This window comes from Scyliorhinus canicula, chromosome 4, assembly GCF_902713615.1.
Source record: "Scyliorhinus canicula chromosome 4, sScyCan1.1, whole genome shotgun sequence".
Taxonomy (NCBI): domain Eukaryota; kingdom Metazoa; phylum Chordata; class Chondrichthyes; order Carcharhiniformes; family Scyliorhinidae; genus Scyliorhinus; species Scyliorhinus canicula.
Genome location: NC_052149.1, coordinates 7,864,667 through 7,888,692, shown reverse-complemented (window position 1 = coordinate 7,888,692; position 24,026 = coordinate 7,864,667). Strand labels below are relative to the sequence as shown.

Here is a 24,026-nt window from a genome sequence, read left to right as displayed (position 1 = left end):
ATCCAGTGACCACTTAAATGCCCTTAAAGTTGGCGAGTCTACTACTGTTGCAGGCAGGGCGTTCCATACCCCTACTACTCTCTGAGTAAAGAAACTGCCTCTGACATCTGTCCTATATCTACCACCCCTCAATTTAAAGCTATGTCCCCTCGTGTTGGTCATCACCATCTGAGGAAAAAGGCTCTCACTGTCCACCCTATCTAACCCTCTGACTATCTTATATGTCTCTATTAAGTCACCTCTCAGCCTTCTCCTCTCTAACGAAAACAACCTCAAGTCCCTGAGCCTTTCCTCGTAAGACCTTCCCTCCATACCAGGCAACATCCTAGTAAATCTCCTCTGAACCCTTTCCAAAGCTTCCACATCCTTCCTATAATGTGGTGACCAGAACTGCACGCAGTACTCCAGGAGCGGCCCCACCAGAGTTATGTACAGCTGCAGCATGACCTTGTGGCTCCGAAACTCAACCCCCCTACTGATAAAGGCTAGCACACCATATGCCTTCTTAACAGTCCTATTAACCTGGGTGGCAACTTTCAGGGATTTATGTACCTGGATGCCGAGATCTCTCTGTTCATCTACACTACCTAGAATCTTGCCATTAGCCCAGTACTCTGCATTCCTGTTACTCCTTCCAAAGTGAGCCACCTCACACTTTTCCGCATTAAACTCCATCTGTCACCTCTCAGCCCAGCTCTGCAGCTTATCTATGTCCCTCTGTATCCTATAACATCCTTCAGCACTATCCACAACTCCACCGACCTTGGTGTCATCTGCAAATTTACTAACCCATCCTTCTACACCCTCTTCCAGGTCATTTATAAAAATGACAAACAGCAGTGGCCCCAAAACAGATCCTTGCGGTACACCACTAGTAACTGAACTCCAGGATGAACATTTGCCATCAACCACCACTCTCTGTCTTCTTTCAGCTAGCCAATTATATATCTTCTTTTATATCACTGGCTAGCTTGCACTCATATTTCATCTTCTCCTCCCTTTTTGTTTTTTTAATCCCATTTTTCAGCATTTGATCTGTTGGGTGGTCAGTTTAGTGAGAATAGAGTCAGGGGAACAGGAAGTAGGTCTCATGACCAAGAGAAACTCGGGGTGGAGAGACAGTTGGGGGTTTGGGGTGAGGCCTGGGCCGAGCTTTTGGGGAAGTATGGCCCAGTGGTCTAACAGAAGGGAGGGAAGCAACAGAGGTAGCTGAGTGGGTGGTCTTGACCTCCGTGACCCGGAGAAGTGGGGAGGGGGGGTGATATCTAGATCGGAAAATACAAAAGCTTCATCAGGGTTTCCCTGTGCCATCGTTAGATACTACGATAATGGAGCTGCCGGTTAATTGAAGCAATCGAATATTGAGACGTTGTAATTTTATTTGAACAGCTCCTCTTCAAGTGTTGGACAGTGCCTGCTGGATGATAGAGTTGGGTAACAATTCCACCTTCCCTTGCCAGGGTCAGAGCCTAGACATACAACACAAAAGGAAGCCATTGATTCCAAAGTGGCAGTTTCTTCTTCTACTTTTATGATATTTATTGTCACATGTACTGAAGTACAGTGAAAAGTATTTTTCTACGGCCAAGAGAATGTACACAGTATGGCCATAGTAGAGAAAAGAATAATCGACAAAGTACATTGACAAATGGTACATCGACAAATAGTGATTGGAGAGCAGCATAGGGCGTTGTGAATAGTGTTCTTACAGGGAACAGATCAGTCCGAGGGGGAGTCGTTGAGGAGTCTAGTAGCTGTGGAGAAGAAGCTGTTCCTATGTCTGGATGTGTGGGTCTTCAGACTTCTGTACCTTCTGCCTGATGGAAGGGTCTGGAAGATGGCAAAGCCTGAGTATGAGAGGTCTCTGACAATGCTGTCTGCCTTCCTGAGGCATATTCTCGGACCTTCAATCCCAGTTTCCTGCTGGCTCTGCAACCATTCTCGGATGAGGCATTTTTCCCTGGTTACAATCCTAGTGAACGTGCGACCCACCTGTAAAACAGTGTGCACAATACTGTGAGCTCTGGCCTATTTAAGGCCTTGTACATGTGCATTGTCACCCCCTTGTTTTTCTCTGTTCTATACTTGCACGCGACTGACATCTTCAGTACTTTGATGTTTGTGCATGGGCACATTTTTTCTCTCTGTATCTGAACCAAGTTGATGCTGAGAGTTTTAACAATCTTTCCTTTTTCCAAGCTGCCTAAATTTTGCTGAATTTGAGAACCATTTGAATGAAATGCTGGAGAAATGGTGCTATCACCTCGCCCAACCCTCGTCCGCAACAGCTTTAACATAAAGCACATTTTCAAATTGGAGGTCGCAGATCCCCTCTCTTTCATTCACAACTTGAAACAAAACTTCAGCCTGTGGCTTTGTCTCAGGTCGCTCTGGCACCTCAAAGTGCGTTCTTCCTTTGTGTTTTAACAGCGGTCCCCAACGAGGAGGCGCCAAGGCTTTAACCTTGCCCCCGAGGTGCCGTTAAGGCATCACTTTCACATGAAGAATAACCATCCCAAGTGCAAAGAACAATACAGCACAGGAGTAATGATAATAATCTTTATTAGTGTCACAAGTAGGCTTATATTAATATTAACATTGCAATGAAGTTACTGTGAAAAGCCCCTAGTCGCCACATTAACACTCCAATTAAGTTACTGTGAAAGCCCCTAGTCGCCACATTCCGGCGCCTGTTCGGGAGAATTCAGAATGTCCAATTCACCTAACAGCACGTCTTTCGGGACTAGTGGGAGGAAATTGGAGCACCCGGAGGAAACCCACACAGACACGGAGAGAACGTGCAGACTCCGCACAGACAGTGACCCAAGTCTGGAATCGAACCTGGGACCCTGGCGCTGTGAAGCCATAGTGTTAACCACTGTGCTACCATGAGTAAACATCCTAGTGAGCATTCCTCTTTTAAAGGAAAGAAATACAAGAAAACCGGAATAAAAATTAGAGACATAAGGGCGCAAGTTAAGAAATGGGAACGTTCAGTGGGCCATTCAGCCCCTCGGACTTGATCCATCATTCAGGAAGATCCTGTCTGATCTGATTGTGGCATCAACTTCACTTTCCTCCCTGCTCTCTTTCTCTCCCCCCTCCCCGCCCCTCCCAAAGCCCTTGACTCCCTTGTCCATTAAAAATCTGTCCAACCCAGCCTTGAATATATTCAATGATCCAACCTCCACTAAAGAGAACCCCAGCGATTAACAGGAAATGCTGGAAGACCTCAGCAGGTCTGGCAGCATCTGTGGAGAGGGAAAATATAGTTAATGTTGAATCCGTATGACTCCTATTCAGAGCTAAAGAGAGGGTGAAATGTAATGGACCATTTATTGTATCAGAGGGGGTGTAGCAGCTGGAGCAGCGTAAAAAGTTAGTGATTGGTGGGAGCTAGGGGAGATTGGAAGAAAGATGTGTAGGTCACGGGATAGAGGAAATGTTAACGGCAGGAGAAGGTGCTGTAGTTGCATCAAAGTAAGGTATCGGAACGTGTTAATAGGTGAATAAAGACTGGTGCTCAGTGAAAGCAAAACACAAGAACAAATGAGAGATGGCGGAGGGAGGTGTTGCATTGCTACTAAAAATGTTTTCATATAAAATAAGATTTTAAAAGGGGAAATGAAATGAAAATCGTTTATTGTCACAAGTAGGCTTCAAATGAAGTTACTGTGAAAAGCCCCTCGTCGCCACATTCCGGCGCCTGCTCGCAGAGGCTGGTACGGGAATTGAACCGTGCTGCTGGCCTGCCTTGGTCTGCTTTCAAAGACAGCTATTTAGCCCTGTGCTAAACCAGCACCTGACAGAAAGATCACTGTCTAAAGTTGTCTAACTCAATGTTGAGTCCTGAGGACTGTAATGAGCCTAAAGTTTGCAGTGGGCTTCACTGGAGCATTGCAGCAGGCCAAGCGGCCTGTGGGCACAAGAGCAAGGTGCCGAGTTAAAATGGCAAGCAGCAGGAAAGTTGGGGTCATGGTTGTGCGCTGAGTAAAGGTGTTCTGCAAAGCGATCACCCAGTCGGAGTTTAGTCTCCGCAATGTCGAGGTGACCGCATTAGGAGTAGCGAATACAGTAGACCAAATTGAAGGCAGGGCAAGTGAAACTGTGCTCATCCTGAAAGGAGTGCTTGGGGCCTTGAATGAACAAGGAGGTAAAAGGGCCGATGTTGCACTGTCAGCAATTGCACGGTAATGAGATGAGGAGTTGGTGGTGATTAAGGAGTGCACCAGAGTGCCACGGAGCAAGCAATCCCTACGGAATGCTGACATGGGGTGAGGGGAAGATGCGTTCCATGGTGTCATCGTGCTAGAGTTAGTGGAAATGGCGGAGGATGATCCTTTGAATGAGGTGATAAGCGAGGGCAGGGGGGAGGTGCCATTTTCGAAGGCGGCATCGTTGGAACAGATGCGACAGAGGTGGAGAAACTGGAAGAATGGGATGGAGTCCGTGCAGGAAGCAGAATGTGAGGAGCTGTCATCAGCACGGTAGCACAGTGGTTAGCACAGTTATTTCACAGCGCCGCCATCCCAGGTTCGATTCCTGCCTTGGGTCACTGTCTGTGCGGAGTCTGCACGTTTTCCCCGTGTCTGCGTGGGTTTCCTCCGGGTGCTCCGGTTTCCTCCCACAAGTCCTGAAAGACGTACTGTTAGGTAATTTGGACATTCTGAATTCTCCCTCTGTGTACCCGAATAGGCGCCGGAATGTGGCGACTCGGGGCTTTTACAGTAACTTGAAAAATGAAATGAAAATCACTTATTGTCACGAGTAGGCTTCAATGAAGTTACTGTGAAAAGCCCCTAGTCGCCACATTCCGGCACCTGTCCGGGGAGGCTGGTACGGGAATCGAACCGTGCTGCTGGCCTGCTTGGTCTGCTTTAAAGGCCAGCAATTTAGCCCAGTGAGCTAAACCGGCCCCTTCATTGCAATGTTAATGTAAGCCTACTTGTGACACTAATAAAGATTCTAGATTATAAAAAATCGAGATAAGAGAGGCCAAGGAAGGGAACTGACCTATTGGAGATGGACTATGTGAAGATGAGAGAAGGGTGGAGATTGGAAACAAAATCTCAGACTCACCTCTAAGTGCTCCGCAGATGCACATTCTCCCCGTGTCTGCATGGGTCTCACCCCACAACCCCAAAAAGATGTACAGGTAGGTGAATTGTCCCTTAATTGGAAAAAAGAGAATTGGGTACTCTAAGTTTAAAACATTTTTAAAAAATGTTCCACCAGACAGTGAAGGGCAGCAGCTGTCGTTGTGTCCACGTACACAGTAGCCAATTTATGCATAGGAGGATCCCACAAACAGGAAAATCGTGAATGGCCAAATTTTAGAGCTGATTTGTTTTTTTGCAGGGGCTCCGAATGTTGTCTCTGCTTCTACTTGGCTTGTTTCATGGGATCTCTTGAGATCCACTAGATCACATAGTCAGGTTCTCAGTTCTATCAACTGATCCAGAGGACAGCATCACTCGAAGTTCTACCCCCTCCCCCAAGGTGCTGCTTAAGTCCAGGACTGGGATTTGAATGCACAGTTTATTCAGACTAACTGGCCTGGTGAAGGATTTAGACCCAAAACATTAAGCCATTCTGTTCGTTGATGCTGTCAGATCTGTATATCCCCAGAGTTTTCCACATTGAATCTCGTGGTCATGTGCAGCATAGGTTACATGGAGCCTCGATTTTAGATGGTGCTGGTTCTGAGGGGCTTGCTGACGGACAGGTGCACAGATTAAACTGCTCGGGTTAGACCACCCCCATGTACAACGGTTCCTCCAGGAAAATAAGACATGGATTAAAAAAACATTTACACCTGTGTGCATCTCTCTTTTACCTATTCCCTCCTCCCTCCCTCCCTCTACATCTCTCCCTCTGCCTCCATCCTTCCCTCCGCCTCCAACCCTCCCTCCACCTCCCTCCCTCCACCTTCCCTCCCTCCCTCCACCTTCCCTCCCTCCCTCCTCCCTCCCTCCCTCCCCCGCCACCTCCTCCCTCCCCTCCTCCCTCCACCTCCCTCCCTCCCTCCCTCCACGCCCTCCTCCTCCCTCTACCTCCCTCCCTCCCCTCCCGCCACCACCCCCCCTCCCTCCCTCCCCCTCCCGCCCTCCACCTCCCTCCCTCCTCCACCTCCCTCCACCTCCCTCCCTCTCTCTCCACCTCCCTCCACCTCCCACCCTCCACCTCCCTCCACCTCCCACCTTCCACCTCCCTCAATCCCTCCACCTCCCTCCCTCCACCTCCCTCCCTCCCTCCACCTCCCTCCCTCCCTCCCCTCCACCTCCCTCCCTCCCTTCCTCCACCTCCCTCCCTCCCTCCACCTCCCCTCCCTCCCTCCACCTCCCTCCCTCCACCTCCCTCCCTTCCTCCCTCCAACTCCCTCCCCTCCACCTCCCTCTCTCCCTCCCTCTCTCTTCTCACACCCACTCTTTCTCATTCTGGCAAAAGATTCAGCCCTTTCCGTTTCTTAACGAGCTCTGAATTGCCTGCCGCCTGCTAATTAATCCAATTAACAACACTGGAGAGTTGGTGAGGGTGGGCCCCTGTGCATATATTAATCTGAGTGTTCAAGCGAACAGCAATCCCTCAATCGCCACAATGGGCCCCTGAATGTTGACATGTTTGTTTTTGTATCTGGACCCAGCTCTGTGGTTTATGCTGCATTTTAACTGTCCCCAGTCCCGCACTAGCTGGAGTGCGGCTAATAGCATGTTCTTGCACTATTCCTGTAATTAAGCTGTGCTCGGGTAATTACTGCCGCGCTGCATATGGAAGGTTCTAAATTTGAAGCCGTGCTGGCAATAATAGCTAATTGAAGGGAAGCAGCAGAGAACGGCATTGCAAAGTTTTCAGATCGCATTTCCCCGATGCTTGGTTGCGAGCGTTTACGGTGCTGAGTTTGGATGCACTGGACTGTGATTGTGGTCCGTTGAAAATGTCAATGTTTGGGATTGCTTACTGTTTGAGTTCGGCCTACGGGAATTTATAATGGGGAACAAAGAAATGGCTGACCAACTAAATACATCCTTTGGTTCTGTCTTCACGCAGGAGAACACAGTTAAGATATCAGAAATGTTGGTGAACACAGGGTTTGGTGAGAGGGAAGAACTGAAGGAAATCGACAAATCCCCAGGGCCTGATAGACTACATCCCAGAATACACAAGGAAGTGGCTTTAGAAATAGTGAATATGTTGGTGTTCATCTTCCAGGATTCTATAGACTCTGGGACAGTTCCTCCAGATTGGAGGGGAGCTAATGCAACCCCACTATTTTAAAAGTGAGGTAGAGAGAAAGCTGGAAATTATAGACCAGTCAGCCTGATATCATCAGTGGTGTTGCTCGTTTTACTGGAGTGTGATTAACACGCCTCCGTTTAAAGGCCGTGTGCTTAACACTACTATGGCTCTGTATGTGTAATTATGCTCGGAGTCGCCAGGTGCCGTATTGAGACACCGTCACAAGTATATCAAGGTCAGGTTCAAAGTAATAAATCCATACACCGATTAGTAAGTCCAAACGATTGGTGTTTATTATAACAAATATAATAAATACTCATGCATACGCTAAAGAGACTAACTTACTTCTAATACTAAACAACTAAATACTTATCTAGACAGGAACAGGCAAGGTCAGGGAGCAAGGCCTTCGTCCCGTTCTTGGTCTGTAGCTTTCTGATCGGCAAAGTTGTCAAGGGCTAGCAAGGTCTGGATCACGTAGCGATCGTTGTGTTGGCACTTACAGTTCGATGGCTGATGCTCAACGGCCGGTGATGAAACTGGAGTCAGGATGCGATGTAACAGGTCTGGGCCGGAGTCTGGAAGCAACAGACTGAATCATGTGCTTGACCTCCTTTTTATAGGTCCCAGGAGGTTCAGGCCCCCTTGGGGTGGTTCCCTCATCTATTGGGTCTTTCCCAATCGATATCTTTCAAACTCCCCAATTCTAGGGTCGTTTCTCGATGTTTGGGGCGGTCCCTACGGCTCTTTGTTTCGGTTGCTTTGGCGCCATTCTGTCTGGGCGTCTATGGAAAAGTATCCATTGATACTTAAATGTTTCTATTGTACCTGGGCCTGGGCCGGGATCACCTCATTAATATGCAGATCTGTTTCCCATTTGCACCTTTGGCTGAAACTCTGCAACTCTTTGGAAACTGGTTTCTGTACGTGCAAAATGCAAAACAGTCTTTTGCAAGCTGTGTGTCCTCACTATGACTGTTTTTCCCTGTGTTCCTTGTGGTTCTCCATTTTGTAGCCCAGTGTCCATCTTAGATGGCTACAGTGGGGAAAATGCTGGATCCAAAATGTAATAGCAGAGCACTTGGAATACAGTGGCATGATCGGGTAGAGTCAGTGTGGATTTAAGGAAGGGAAATAATGCTTGCCAAATCTACTGGAATTCTTCAAGGATGGAACTAGCAGAATTGATGAGGGGGAACCAGTGGATGTGGTATATTTAGACTTTCAGAAAGTTTTTGACAAAAGTCCCACATGAGAGATTAGTGTGTAAAATTAGAGCACATGGGATTTGGGGTAGTATATTGAGATGGATAGAAAACTGGTTGGCAGACAGGAAATAAAGAGTAGGAATTAACGTTTTGTTTTTCAAATTGGCAGGCAGTAACTAGTGGGGACCACAGGGATCGGTGCTAGGACCCCAGCTATTCACAGTATAGATTAATGATTTAGATGAGGGAGCTAAATATAATATTTCCAAATTTGCAGATGAGGCAAAGCTGGGTGGGTGGTGGTGGTGGGGCGGGGGGAGGGGTGAGCTGTGAGGAGGATGCAGAGATGCTTCAGTGTGATTTGGACAAGTTGAGTGAGTGGGCACATGACAGATGCAGTGTAATGTGGATGAATGTGAGGTTATCACTTTGGTAGAAAGACAGGAAGGCAGATCATTATCTGAAGTGCTATAGATTGTGAGAGGGGAATGTGAAATGAGACCTGGGTGTCTTTGTACACCAGTCGCTGAAGATAACCATGCAGGTGCAGCAGACAGTAAAGAAGGCAAATGGTATGCTGGCTTTTGTAGAGAGAGAATTCAGCGAGAGGATTCGAGTTCAAGAGTAGGGATGTCTTGCTGCAGTTATACAGGGCTTTCGTGAGACCACACCTGGAATATTGTGTGCAGTTTGGGTCTCCTTATCTGAGGAAGCATGTTTTTGCTATAGAGAATGCGCAGCGAAGGTTTACCAGACTGATTCCTGGAATGCCAGGACTGATATATGAGGAGAGAATAAATTGGTTAGGATTATATTCGCTGGTGTTCAGAAGAATGAGGCGGGGAATCTCATAGAAAGCTATAAAATTCTAACAGGAATGGACAGGGTGGATGCAATAACGATGTTCACGATGGTGGGGGAGTCCAGAACCGGGGTCACAGTCTGATAATATGGGATAGACCATTTAGGAGAGAGATGAGGAGACATTTTGTTGCCTAGAGAGCGGTGAGCCTGTGGAATTTGTTACCACAGGAAGTAGTTGTGGCCAAAACGTTGTATGTTTTCAAGAAGCAGTTAGATATAGCACTTGGGGTGAAGGGGATCAAAGGATATGGGAGGAAGGCGTGATCAGGCCAATGAGTTGGATGATCAGCCATGATTATATTGAATGGCCGAGCAGGCTCGGAAGGCCGAATGGCCTCCTCGTCCTCCTATTTTCTGTTTCGAGAAGAGCAGGGGCATTTTCCCCTGTGTCCTGCCTAATATCTATCCCTCAATCAACCTCGCAGAACACGTTAAAATAAAAGCAAAATACTGCGCAGACTGGAAATCCGAAACAGAAAATGCTGGAAGAACTCAGCACGTCTGGCAACATCTGTGGAGAGAGAAAACAGAGTTAATGTTTTGAGTCTGTAAGTGAGCTCGAAACATTAACTCTTTCCTGTCCAGAGATGCTGCCAGACCTGCTGAGTTTTTCCAGCATTTTCTGTTTTTGTGTCACAAAGGACGTTGTCCGGCTTTATCTGATTGCTGTTTGTGGGAGCTTGCTGAGCACAAATTCGTGGCCTTTCCTACATTACAACAGTGACTACAATTCAAATAAATAACTTAATTGGTTATATAGCGCCATGGACTGTCCTGAATTTGTGAAAGGCGTTCTATAAATAAGAACATAGAACATACAGTGCAGAAGGAGGCCACTCGGCCCATCGAGTGTGCACCGACCCACTTAAGCCCTCGCTTCCACCCTATCCCCATAACCCAATAACCCCAAATGTAAGTTTTTAAAAAAGTTTAGAGTTTATAAAGTCCAAATAAGGGGCAAATTCAGCGTGCCCAATCCACCTACCCTGCACATCTTTGGGTTGTGGGGGTGAGACCCACGCAGACACGGGGAGAATGTGCAAACTCCACACGGACAGTGACCTGAGGCAGGGATAAGACCCAGGTCGTCGGTGTTGTGAGGCAGCAGTGCTCACCACTGCGCCACCGTGCTGCGCCTGCATTTCCAGCATTTTGCCTCTTACTTTAATGAACCCGAATCTTGTACCTCTTTTGCAAAAAGGATTCTCGGTAACCACGGTAGCAATGCAAACCTGCGACTGTGTGTTTACCTCACAGATTTCCAAATGAGGTCCCCTGACTCGAGCAGGTTTGACAGGGGAACCCGGGGATTTTGTAGAGATGCGACATGTCAATGTTTACTGACTTAATGATATCTGACTGCCTTCCGATGCATTCCTCCGGGAGTTGGGACAGGGATGTCTCGGAAGAACACCTCCACAAGAGTTTACCACCAGCTGCTCAACTTGGAATTTCAATAAGTCAACCTTTGCCGGAATGAAGACTTTAAAGTATGTTTGAGATATTTCTGAGAAGTATTTTTGAATGCCTAATTGCAAGGGGTTGGAGAAATTGTCAATCTGAGCGGGTTGGGTTTCAGACCTAGTCTGTATCACGGGCAAATTTCCCCCAGCCCTCGGGAGGCGGGCTTGAGGTTGGGCGTGGGGAAGGGGGAGGGGGTGGTGCAGTGGGAAAATAACTGGTGGGGGTGGCGGTGGGGCACCAGGACGGGTGGGGAGGCTGCCAGCCGCCATGCGGTGGACCATTGACATCACAGGCTCCATAACCCAAAGAGGGACAGTGACAGCTACGTAAACAGTTACGTAGAACATACAGTGCAGAAGGAGGCCGTTCGGCCCATCGAGTCTGCACCGACACACTTAATTCCTCACTTCCACTCTATCCCAATAACCCCTCCCAACCTTTTTGGACACTCCAGGCAATTTAGCACGGCCAATCCACCTAACACGCAAACTTTGGACTGTGGGAGGAAACCGGAGCATCCCGGAAGAAACTCACGCAGACACGGGGAGAACGTGCAGACTCCGCACAGACAGTGACCCAGCGGGGAATCGAACCTGGGACCCTGGAGCTGTGAAGACACAGTGCTATCCACTATGCTACGGTGCTGCGTGCTTGCGTGCAGGAAAATCCGCCCCTTCGGTTGGAACCAGCCATTTGGAGAGTGTTTCCTCCACAAAGGATGGCCCACCTGCTTGACCCCACTGAAACGTCCCTCATTGTTATGAAGGGCCTCCTGCTCTGCAGGAATTCTATGGCTCTTTCTCTGCCGCCTTCTGCCCGTTACCCTGCGCATTTTTCCTTTTATTAATAATAATAATAATAATAATAATCTTTATTATTTTTTACAAGTAGGCTTACATTAACACTGCAATGAAGTTACTGTGAAAAGCCCCTAGTCGCCACATTCCAGCACCTGTTCGGGTACACGGAGGGAGAATTCAGAATGTCCAATTCGCCTAACAGCACATCTTTGGACTGTGGGAGGAAACCGGAGCGCCCGGAGGAAGCCCACACAGACACGGGGAGAACATGCAGACTCCGCACAGACAGTGACCCAAGCCGGGAATCGAACCTGGGACCCTGGCGCTATGAAGCAACAGTGCTAACCACTGTGTGACCCTTCATATAACAGTCTAATTCCTTTCTGGATGCCTTAGTCGCACCTGCCTCCACCCCACACTCGGGCAGCGCATTCCAAACCTTAACCGCCCGTCGCCTGGAAAGGTTTCTTTCTCACATTGCTTTTGCTTCACCCAGAGAATGGTGCGAAAGTGGAACTCGCTACCCCGGGGAGTGGTTGAAGCACATAGTGAAAGATATGTTAATGGGGAACTAGACAAGCATGTGAGGCAGAAGGGTACAGAGGGGTTCGATGATAGATTGAGATGAGGAAAGGCGGAAGAAGGCGCGAGTGGAGCATGGAACAGATGGACCGAATGGCCAGTTTCCGTGCTGCACATCTACCGCCCATGTAATTCTATGCAAAGGATGTTTTCAAAACTTTCGATGCTACTTAAATTAAAAATGTTAACGCGCATTAAGAAAGAACATAGAAATTGGCCTTGAAGTTCCAGGATGTCGAGTGCTCTGTGTAAAGTCCTTCGGAGGACTTCAAGGAACGCACCGCCGCCTACTCTGACAGGCCTGCTGCCATTTCTCGTTTTAATGAACGTTGATTGGCAGCAGTCCATCCTCCCTTCCGTATTTGGAAGGACGTGCAACCTTGGAGAGCTGTCAGTCAATCCAGCCCATCCAGGCACAGTGCTGCAGTGGCCAGAGGCTGTACTGCAGCCTTGTGCCTCAGACAAAGCCCCAGGTCCTGCACTGATGCCAAGTAGCAGGGGTCCTGGGGAGGGGTGGGTAAAGGATAGCCTGGGTTTCATAGAATAGAATATACAATGTGGAAGGAGGCCATTCGGCCCATTGAGTCTGCACCACACTCTATTTAAGCCCATGCCTCCAATCTATCCCTGTAAACCAGTAATCTGACGTAACTAAGGGGCAATTGATCATGGTCAATCCACCTAACCTGCACGTCTTTGGACTGTGGGAGTAAACCGGAGCACCCGGAGGAAACCCACGCGGACAAGGGGAGAAAGTGCCGACTCTGCAAAGTCAGTGACCCGAACCCTGAATTGAACCCGGATCCCTGAAGCTGTGATGCAGCAGTGCTAACGACAATGCTACCGTGCCGCCCATCCTGCGGATGGGTGGGCTTGGTGGTGAGTGCGGGGGGGGGGGGGGTCTGGAAGTCTCGTGTCCTTCAGGAGAGGACGTCCCCGGACTGAAGGGGCCTTCCTGCCCGAGATGGAGGGAGAGGACCTTTTTTCCTGTTCCCCAGCCTGCGTCGAAAGGCACCCGCCAACCTAGAAATTGAGGCCGAGTGGGAAAAGGCCAATAAATGGTCCTAGAAGGGTCACGGGCAGACTTCCCGTCTCGAGGCCCTGTCCACCCCACTGTAACGTGGTGTCTGGGTCAGGATGGACCTGATCCTGAGGGATTCCCATCCCTGCTGTTTTGGAACCTGCTGTGCGAGGAAGCGTAACATTATGGCCCATATCCCAGACGTGGGGCAATATCACAATGGGCTTTCTTATGGGTTAAAGTTTCCATAGTTCTGTAATACATTGCACCACTAAAGTCTGATGTACGAGGCAGCTAGGGGGATGGGAACTTAAATGGGCATGAATTTCCCGACACCGGCTAGCGTATTGGTTATCAGTCATGCTGCTCGTTCCTAGCCATTTTCCTTGGGGCCGGAATGAACGAGGATTGGCAACCGGCCTGCAAGAGTTAGGGAATCTGTCCCAGCCAATGAAATGGCCAATTAAATGTTCATGGCCAGCATCGCTGCGGGTTTTATTAATTGGATTTAAATGCCACCTGTTGCTGTGGTGGGATTTGATCTCAGGTCCCCTATTGATAGCCTGGGCCTCTGGATTACTGATCCACTGACATTATCACAACGCCCACCAGCTCCCAGTCGAGAAAATGCATTTCCACTCACGGCTGGAGACACAACAGTGGTGACTTTGGTACAAAGGAATTTATTAATCGTTTGTCCCTCACCCCCTTTTGAAAGTTAGCAAATTTTTGCGGATGGATTATGATCCTTGTTTTACTTCTAGTTCGCCTGGTATTTGCGCATGTGGCGCTTTGGGAACAGTGCTTTATTCTCTGATTGCATGGAATACCTGATACAACTGTTCGTTTCAGATCTGCCTGGACTGGAGGGCATGTCTTATGAAGAAAGGTTGAGGGAGATCGGGCTTTTCTCACTGGAGCGAAGGAGGAAGAGAGGTGACTTGATAGAGGTGTACAAGGTGATGAGAGGCGTGGATAGCCAGAGACTTTCCCCCAGGGCGGAAATGGCTATCACGAGGGGACATAATTTTAAGGTGATTGGAGGAAGGTATAGGGGAGATGTCAGAGGTAGGTTCTTTACACAGAGAGTGGTGGGTGCGTGGACTGCACTGCCAGCAGAGGTGGTGGAGCCATTAGGGACATTTAAGCGACTCTTGGACAGGCACATGGACAGCAGTAAATTGAAGGGGTGTAGGTTAGGTTGATCTCAGGTTAGAATAAATGGTCGGCACAACATCGTGGGCTGAAGGGCCTGTACTGTGCTGTACTGTTCGATGTAAGGCAATTCACAGTTGGTGCACCCCCGAGACTTCCCCTAAATTCTCTGCCTTTGTTTTGTTTCTAGGGATATGGAAGGACTCGGAGAGAGAAAGCAATTGAAGCGAGCGCTTCGTTAGTTAACCCTTCAGAAGCTGCAGCCCCTCCAGACAGCGAGTGCATGGAACCAGAGCTGAAAGAGATTGAAGAATGGCGGAATCCAGGTTTGAGTCTTCTTTTAAAGTAAGGGTTTGAATGGAGGTTGGTTGGATAGTGCACTCACCTCTATCTGGTGTCCAAACCCTCCTTCCCCAATAAAACCCTGAGCATGTAATTGTGGTGATATGCATCACAAGGGGTTAATGTAAATACACTACGACTAAGTAAGCACCAGAGGGAGCGCCAGAGACGTAATGACATGCAGACATGCAGCTAATGAACACATAGAATAAGACACGACCAATGGGCAGTCAAGACACCCAGAGGTGACACTACCACATAGGGCATTACACAACTCATATCTATGGACAGGGCACACCTGCTCTGCCTCTTTCCACAGGCAACACTTAGAGAATAGGACAAGGGCAGATCAGAAGCATCACACCCACCACGTGGCTTAGAGCAGGCTGGTTAGTTAGACTGAGTTACTACAGCAATATTAGCAGGAGAGTCGAACTCATAAAGAACTGTGCTAATGGTTCAATAAATCACATTGAACTTACTTCAACGTCTGGAGTATCTTTTGGTCAAAGCTGCATCGAGTTGCAGCCTGTGTTATCCCAGAGTACATAACACAACAGTAATCCAGGTTGATACTTCAGTGCAGCATCATTAGGAATGCTAACTTTCAACTGAGACATTAAACAAAGGACTGTGCTGCTTGTTTAAGTGGATGTAAAATATTCTAACTCAAAACAAGAGCGAGCTCTTCTACTCAACCTGGCTAACATTCCTCACTCAGTAGCACGGGCAGCACAGTAGCATTGTGGGTAGCACAACTGTTTCACAGCTCCAGGGTCCCAGGTTCGATTCCGGCTTGGGTCACTGTCTGTGCGGAGTCTGCACATCCTCCCCGTGTCTGCGTGGGTTTCCTCCGGGTGCTCCGGTTTCCTCCCACAGTCCAAAGATGTGCAGGGTTAGGTGGATTGGCCATGATAAATTGCCCTTAGTGTCCAAAATTGCCCTTAGTGTTGGGTGGAGTTACTGGGTTATGGGGATAGGGTGGTGGTGTTGACCTTCGGTAGGGTGCTCTTTCCAAGAGCCGATGCAGACTCGATGGGCCGAATGGCCTCCTTCTGCACTGTAAATTCTATGAGAATATCAGAAATATATTAGCTGACCATCCATTGCTTTCCTGTTCTCAGGTTAGTTGCCACATTTTTATCCCACCCCCTCCCTTCTGCCCTATCCCCGATTTCTCTCATGATGCTCTGTCCGAGCTAATTTAATCACGAGATGTACCTCCTGCCCCCTCGATTTTGGCCATCTGACTTAATATGTGTCATGGTGTGTTTTACAATGCCCCTCTGAAATGTCATGGGAGATTTTATTATGTTAAAGGTACCAGATAAATATAAGTTTGTAGAACCCCTACAGTGCAGGAGGAGGCCTTTCGGCCCGTCGAGTCGTACCGACCCTCTGAAAGAGCGCCCTCCCTGGGCCAACTCCCCCACAAACCCGTAACTCCCCCTAACACTATGGGGCAATTTAGCACGGCCGATCCACCTAACCTGCACATCTTTGGACTGTGGGAGGAAACCGGAGCACCCGGAGGAAATCCACGCAGACACTGGGAGAACGTGCAGACTCCGCACAGACAGTGACCCAAGCCGGGAATCGAACCTGGGTTCCTGGCGCTGTGAGGCAGCAGTGCTAACCACTGTGCCACCACCCCATTGTTATTTTATCGTTGACTGCACATTTCCTAGAACACCAATCAGTTGTAAAGCACGTTTATGCTTGTAAAGTTGTAAAGCAAACTGCAGTAAAGCAGTTTGGGCAGCACGGTAGCATGGTGGTTAGCATAAATGCTTCACAGCTCCAGGGTCCCAGGTTCGATTCCCGGCTGGGTCACTGTCTGTGCGGAGTCTGCACGTCCTCCCCGTGTGTGGCTGGGTTTCCTCCGGGTGCTCCGGTTTCCTCCCACAGTCCAAAGATGTGCGGGTTAGGTGGATTGGCCATGCTAAATTGCCTGTAGTGTCCTAAAAAGTAAGGTTAAGGGGGGGTTGTTGGGTTACGGGTATAGGGTGGATACGTGGGTTTGAGTAGGGTGATCATTGCTCGGCACAACATCGAGGGCCGAAGGGCCTGTTCTGTGCTGTACTGTTCTATGTTCTGTGTTCTAAAGCCTGTGAAATGTGTTTTTCTTTATTCATTTGTGTAATGTGGGTGTTGTCATGGTATGCAGGCACACACACGCCAAGCAGCTAATGGACACAGAGAACAGGACATGACCAATAAGCAGGCAGGACACTCAGGGGTGGGATCTGACTATAAAAGACACAAGGCCCTCACACGCCGCCTCTTTCCACTGATGAACACCTGGAGAGTCAGTCAAGGGTGTTGTTACAATCTCACACCTCCACTACATGACCAAGAGCTAGTCTGGTTCAGTCAGACAGAGTAACCACACTTAGGTTAGCAGAGAGTCGAACTCACAGAGAACTGTGCTAACTGTGCTACTGGTTCAATAAACCTGATTGAACTAACTTCAAGGTCTGGAGCATCTTTCTGATCTAAACTGCAGCCAGTGTTAGGCCAGTGTACCTTAGCACGACATGATACCAGGGGACTGCTAATTTAAGGTGGCTTACCTCAGTCTGCTCCGTGACGACCAGCAAATGTATCCCGGCACCATGGAGAAGATTCAGGCTCCTCACCAGCTCAGGACCTCCGACAATCTCAGTGCCGACTGACGGGTATTCAAGCAAAAGTTTCTGCTGCACATTGAAGCCTCAGGTTCGAGGGTGCGTCCGACGCAAGGAAGATCGCGCTTCCCCTCTCAACAGCGGGTGATCAAGCCATCGAACTCTTCAACTCGTTTAACTTCACCGAAGGCCACGGCCCACACTATCTGCAGATTCCTGGCTTGGGTCACTGTCTGTGCGGAGTCTGCACGTTCTCCCTGCGTCTGTGTGGGTTTCCTCCGGGTGCTCCGGTTTCCTCCCACAGTCCAAAGATGTGTGGGTTAGGTGGATTGGCCAGGCTAAATTGCCCTTAGTGTCCAAAAAGGTTAAGTGGGATTACAGGGATAGGGTCTGTTCCGATTCATTAACTTTACATAGAATTTACAATGCAGAAGGAGGCTATTTGGCCCATCGAGTCTGCACCAGCTCTTGGAAAGAGCACCCTACCCCCTACCAAGGTCAACACCTCCACCCTATCCCAATAACCCAGTAACCCCACCCAACACTAAGGGCAATTTTGGACACTAAGGGCAATTTATCATGGCCAATCCACCTAACCTGCACATCTTTGGACTTTGGAGGCGTGAGCTTTGGTAGGGTGCTCTTTCCAAGGGCCAGTGCAGACTTGATGGGCCGAATGGCCTCCTTCCGCACTGTCATTTCTATGATTCATGAAGATTGTGGCTTTCCTGAACCTCAGCCTCGCGTTCCGGCCTACCCCACAATAACTGCCCTCACCCACTTGCTCGTCACGAATGTGTCGACCCTGCCTTAAAAATATCCACTGACCCTGCTTCCACCGTCTTTTGTGGAAGAAAGTTCCAGAAACTCCCGGCCCTCTGAGAGAGAAAGATTCCCCTCACCTGTCTTAAATGGGCGACCCTTTATTTTTAAGCAGTGGCCCCTAGTTCTCGATTCTCGTGCAAGAGGAAACATCCTCTTCACACCCACCCTGTCAGGACCTCCGAGGATCTTGCGTGTTTCTGTACTTCACTTTATTTTTCTGTAGATTTATTGAAGGCAAAGCTCAGTATTCAGACAAAGGAAGAAAGGTATGCTGGCAGGGTCGGAGGATGAAGTGTGGGAGGAATCCCGTGTGATCTGATGGGCCGAATGCCCGGTTTCAATGCCGTAAACGCGACGTAACACATGACGGTACCCGATTTACAACGGCAGCTTAAATTTCCAGAGCGCCTTCGGCATGTTCCCCGAGGTCACTCACGGAACACAATTTGACAGTCGCATGAAGAGATGATGGGTGACCAAAGGTTTGGCCAAAGAGGCGGTGTTTTTTTTTGTTTTGGGAACATCTGAAAGAAACACGGAGAGGCACGGAAACCGCTGGAGAGAATTGCCAAGCAGAGGAGCGAGACAGCAAGGCCGAGAACCTGTGTATCTCAGGAAGCACTTGGGCGATCTGTAAATGGGACTTTACTGGCAGCAGAGTTTGAGATGAACTGTAGATGACGGAGGCTGCAAAGCGTTATTAACTATGTAATATTTACACAGATTTGGAGCGAGGTGCCCCTGAGACAGAGTCAATGGAACTCGTTTCCCAACAGAACAACTGCAAGAATAAGACGGCTCCTGAATGTACACAGCCTACTGAATCAGTAAGTACTATATTCAGCCTGGGGAGTTGGGGAACATTTAGTGTTCTTGGGACTGTTTGGGTTAGGAGACACCAGGGGCAGAATTCTCTGACCCCCCCGCAGGTGGCCCGCGATGGGCCGAAGTCCCGCCGCTGTCAGGCCTCTCCCGCCGACGTGGTTTAAACCACCTCTGTGCCGGCGGGATTGGCGGCGCGAGCGGGCCCCCGGGGTCCTGGTGGGGGGGGGGGGGGGGGGCGCGGGGCGCTCGGACCCCGGGGGGTGCTCCCCACGGTGACCTGGCCCACGATCGGGGACCACCGATCGACGGGCGGGCCAGTGCCGTGGGGGCACTCTTTTTCTTCCGCCGCCTCCACGGCCTCCACCATGGCGGATGCGGAAGAGACCCCCTCCTACCACGCATGTGTCGGTGGTGACATCAGCAGCCGCTGACGCTCCGGCGCATGCGTGGACTCACGTCGGCCGGCGAAGGCCTTTTGGCCAGCCTCGACGCCGGGCGGAGTAGCGGGAGCCACTCCGGCGCGAGCCTAGCCCCTATTCTCCGCACCTTTGGGGAGGCCCGACGCCGGACAGGTTGGCGCCACTCCGCTACGCCGGGACCCCCCCCGCCCCGCCGGGTAGGGAAGAATTTTGCCCCAGGTCCATGGAATCGCAGTAAACAAAGCAGGGGAGTAGGCCATTTGGCCCATTATTCCTGTGCCGCCCCATTGTCCAATTCGTCCCACTTCCCTGTCATTTCCCATAAACCTTTCCTCTCTCAATATTAACCTAATTCCCTTTTTGAAAGTTACTATTTATTGAAGTTGCTTCTTTCACTTCATCCAGCAGCTCATTCCAGTTCACAGCAACTGGTGTGAAATAAAAGGACCCTCCCTGATTTTGACTTGTATCTCTGCCCAGTGATTCTCGACTCTTCCACCAATGGGAATAGCTTGTTCTTAGTTACTCTCTCAAAGTTGACGAAACTACGTAGTCAGGCAGTGACTAGTGGGTTACCTTGGGGATCGGTACAGGCACCCAGCTGTTCAAAATGTATATTAATGATTCAGATTAGGGAACTAAATGTAATATCTCCAAATTTTCAGATGGGACCAAAGCTGGTTGGGAGGGTGAGCTGTGAGGAGGATGCAGATATGCTTCAGTGTGATTTGGCAAATGCATGGCAGATGCAGTGTAATGTGGATAAATGTGAGGCACGGCAGTACAGTGGTTAGCACTGTTGCTTCACAGCGCCAGGGTCCCAGGTTCGATTCTCGGCTTGGGTTGCTGTTTGTACGGAGTCTGCACGTTCTCCCCGTGTCTGCGTGGGTTTCCTCCGGGTGCCCCACTTTCCTCCCACAAGTCCCGAAAGACGTGCTGTTAGGTGAATTGGACATTTTGAATTCTCCCTCTGTGTACCCGAACAGGCGCCACAGTGTGACGACTAGGGGCTTTTCACAGTAACTTCATTGGATTGTTAATGTAAGCCTACTTGTGACAATAAAGGTTTTATAAAAAGGTTATCCACTTTGGCAGCAAAAACAGACAAGCAGATTATTATCTGAATGGCTATAGATTGAGAGAGGGGAATGTGTCCTTGTATACAGGTTGCTGAAGGTCAGCATGCAGGTGCAGCAGGCGGTGAAGAAGGCAAATGGTATGCTGGCATTCATAGCGAGAAGGTTTGAGTACAGGAGCCGGGATGTCTTGCTGCAATTATACAGGGCCACACCTGGAATATTGTCTGCAGTTTTGGTCTCCTTATCTGAGGAAGGAAGTTCTTGCTGTCGAGCAAGTGCAGCAAAGGTTTACCAGGCTGATTCCTGGGATGGCGGGGCTGACGTACGAGGAGTGATTGAGTCGGGGAGAATTATATTGGCTGGAGTTTAGAAGAATGAGGAGGGTACCACAAAAGAAACCTTTAAAATTCTAACAGGGCTAGGAAGGAAGGATGTTCCTGATGACAGGGGAGTCCAGAACCAGGGGTCACAGTTAAGGATAAGGGGGGGTAAACCATTTAGGACAGAGATGAGACATTTCTTCACCCAGAGAGTGATGTACCTGTGGAGTTTGATACCACAAATTGCTGTTGAGACCAAAATATTGTACGTTTTCAAGAAGGAGTTAGATACAGCTGTTGGGGCGAAAGGGATCAAAGGATATGGGGGAAAGCGGGAACAGGTTACTGAGTTGGACAATCAGCCATGCTCATGATGAATGGCAGAACAGGCTCAAAGGGCTGAATGGCCTCCTCCTATTTTCTATGTCTTCTTTTTGTTCGACTAGCCTGTTGTGCTTTGAAGTAAATTTCTGTCTTTTCCCCATCTGAGCTGCTTAATATATTGAATACCATAACAAACTCTCGCTCAACCCTTTCGTCTTTAAGGCAGAAATCTTCTCTAATTTTCTCGTTGTCTTCACTCTTTGTGCTTGCAGTCAGTATTTTTGAACTGTGACACGTACAAGAAGTCTCGTGGCATGAATGGTCACACTCAAGATGTGTCGGGACACTCAACAGGTAGGAACGTCTCCTCGGATGAATTGGTCGGATAGGGGAACGAGCGCGTGGTATTCACTTGGGCAGGTGTGAATGGCCCTGCAATGCTGAGGCCCGTCTGCAGGTGGCAGCGTTTCACCGAAATTGGTGGAACGCCAATATTCATGATCAAGACTGAGCAGACTGGGCCTAGTTTCTGAGAGAAGGTTCAGGGGTTACCTGATGGAAGTTTTTTTAAAATCGTGATGGGTCTTGATCGGGTTTTCATCCCCTTATCTGAGGAAAGATACACTGGCGTTGGAGGCAGTCCAGAAAAGGTTCACTAGGTTGATCCCCGGTATGGAGGGACTTTCTAATGAGGAGAGGTTAAGTAGGTCAGGCCTGTGCTTGTTGGAGTTTAGAAGAATGAGAGGCGACCTTATTGAACATGGAGGATTCTTAAGGGGCTTGACAGGGTAGATGTTGAGAGGTTGTTTCCCCTTGTGGGAGAGTCTAGGACCAGTGGGCAGAATCTCAGAGTGAGGCGTCGCCCGAGATTCAGACAGAGATGAGGAGGAATTTCGTCTCTCAGAGGGGAGTGAATCTGTGAAATTCTTTACCGCAGAGAGCTGTAGAGGGGCTGGGTCGTTAAGTATGTTCAAGGCTGAGATAGGTTTTTAATCAGTGAGGGAAATCATTGAATCCCTACAGTGCAGAGGAAAGCCATTTGGTCTGCACTGACACTCTGAAAGAGCACCCTACCTCGGCCCAATCCTTGGCCTATCCCCGTAAGCTCACCTAACATTTGGACACCGAGGGGCAATTTAGCATGGCCAACCCACATAGCCTGTACATATTTGGATTGTGGGGAGGAAACCGGAGCAGCCGGAGGAAACACACGCAGACACGGGGAGAAGGTGCAAGCTCCACACAGACAGTGACCCGCGGACGGAATTGAACCGGAGGCCCTGAAGCTGTGAGGCAACAGTGCTAACCACTGTGCCAACATGCCACCCAATAGGTTCTTTTATTTATATGGGGATTTTTAAAAGGTGAATAATGAAGGCGTCAAGAGGGAGAAAAGAAATTTTACAAACTGAAGTTAAATAATCTTTCAAATGAGTTTCTAGCTCACAACAGAATTCCAGCAAAGCTCTCACTAGATGGACTGTTTGACGGAGGTTGGGTTTGGGATGGGAGGGCGGCTGTGTGAAGTCTAAACACCGGCGGAGACTCGTTGAGTTGAATGACTTGGTTTCTGTGCCGTTTGGGGATTGATGCACATTTGTGGCAAGCTTTATCCTGGCTTCTAATCCATGTAATACCTGACTGGGATGGGTGTGAGTGATGATGCTATTGCTAAACACTAAACACGGTGAGAATTCTTCTCACCCTGTTCCGACCCCCTTCTGATTGTAAGGCTGAAGAGAGATTGGGGAAATGGGAAGAGGCTGGTAGGCTCTGTTGTGAAATCCCTCCAGGCAGGGACCTGACCTAACCTGCCCATTTCATCATAACCAAAATGGATTGCAGGTCGTGTCTATTGGGAACGAGACCGACATTGTCCAACTGTCTGGAGATTAATAGTCTGGAAATTAACATTTTCATCCCATCAGGTTTGAGCCACTGTAACAATTTTAAGATTTCTGCCTCCTTTTAAATTTGACTTGCACTTTGCATGTGGAATGAAGTCAGGCACGTGTTCCTCATCCATTCACCCTAACATGGCACTGGTGGCCATGGATTTCCGTTGGATTGGTCCACGGTTATTGGTAAAATACTGCAGTGGTTTACCACTGCCTCCTGCAGCCTTGCTGACCAGGAACCTCTCCTCTTTACCACCCGCCGTCAGGCATATTGGAAGGATTTGCAATCTGATCATCGCCCTGTTTGACAACTTTCTTGGCCATCCAAGTGCTGAAGTGGGACTCAAACCCAGGCCAGAGATAGGGACGCTACCCACTGCGTCACAAGACCTTCAGGCACTTGATAGATATGGGTAGTTCTCAGACTTTGGGCAGAGGAGTCAATGCTAATAATAAGAATAACAATGTTCCGGATTGGCTGGTCTTGCTTTCGAGGTGAATCTGGGATAGTCACATTGAGAGTTGGAGGTGTCACTTTGATGGTTATTGCCAGACATGTGCAGCGAACTAACTCAGAAACCCAGAGGGCAGGATGGCAATAATGTGTCCATTGTGCCATTACAGAGGAGTGATCAGAAACTGAATTGTAATAAAAGTGCGACTCGGCAGCACAGTGGTTAGCACTGTTGTTTCACAGTACCAGGGTCCTGGGTTCGATTCCCGGCTTGGGTCACCGTCTGTGTGGAGTCTGCACATTACATAGAACATACGTAGAACATACAGTGCAGAAGGAGGCCATTTGGCCCATCAAGTCTGCACCGACCCATTTAAGTCCTCACTTCCACCCGATCCCCGTAACCCAATAACCTTTTTGGCCACTAAGGGCAATTTAGCATGGCCAATCCACCTATCTACCGTGCTGCCCATTCTCCCCGTGTCTGCGTGGGTTTCCTCCGGGTGCTCCGGTTTCCTCCCAGAAGTCCTAAAAGACGTGCTGTCAGGTGAATTGGACATTCTGAATTATCCCTCTGTGTACC

At 49.1% G+C, this 24,026-nt stretch overlaps 1 protein-coding gene across 2 annotated transcripts in view; it reads left to right on the top strand.

The window, feature by feature from the left end:
• samd13 (sterile alpha motif domain containing 13) overlaps positions 1 to 24,026 on the top strand; it is a 63,616-nt gene that overhangs the window by 3,214 nt on the left and 36,376 nt on the right. For both annotated transcript variants that reach the window (XM_038793667.1, XM_038793666.1), the window contains exons 2-4: positions 14,521 to 14,656; positions 18,848 to 18,951; positions 21,364 to 21,445. In XM_038793667.1, coding sequence (XP_038649595.1) covers positions 14,614 to 14,656; positions 18,848 to 18,951; positions 21,364 to 21,445 — 229 coding nt within the window. In that variant the 5' untranslated portion in view covers positions 14,521 to 14,613. The remainder of the gene's footprint in view (positions 1 to 14,520; positions 14,657 to 18,847; positions 18,952 to 21,363; positions 21,446 to 24,026) is intronic.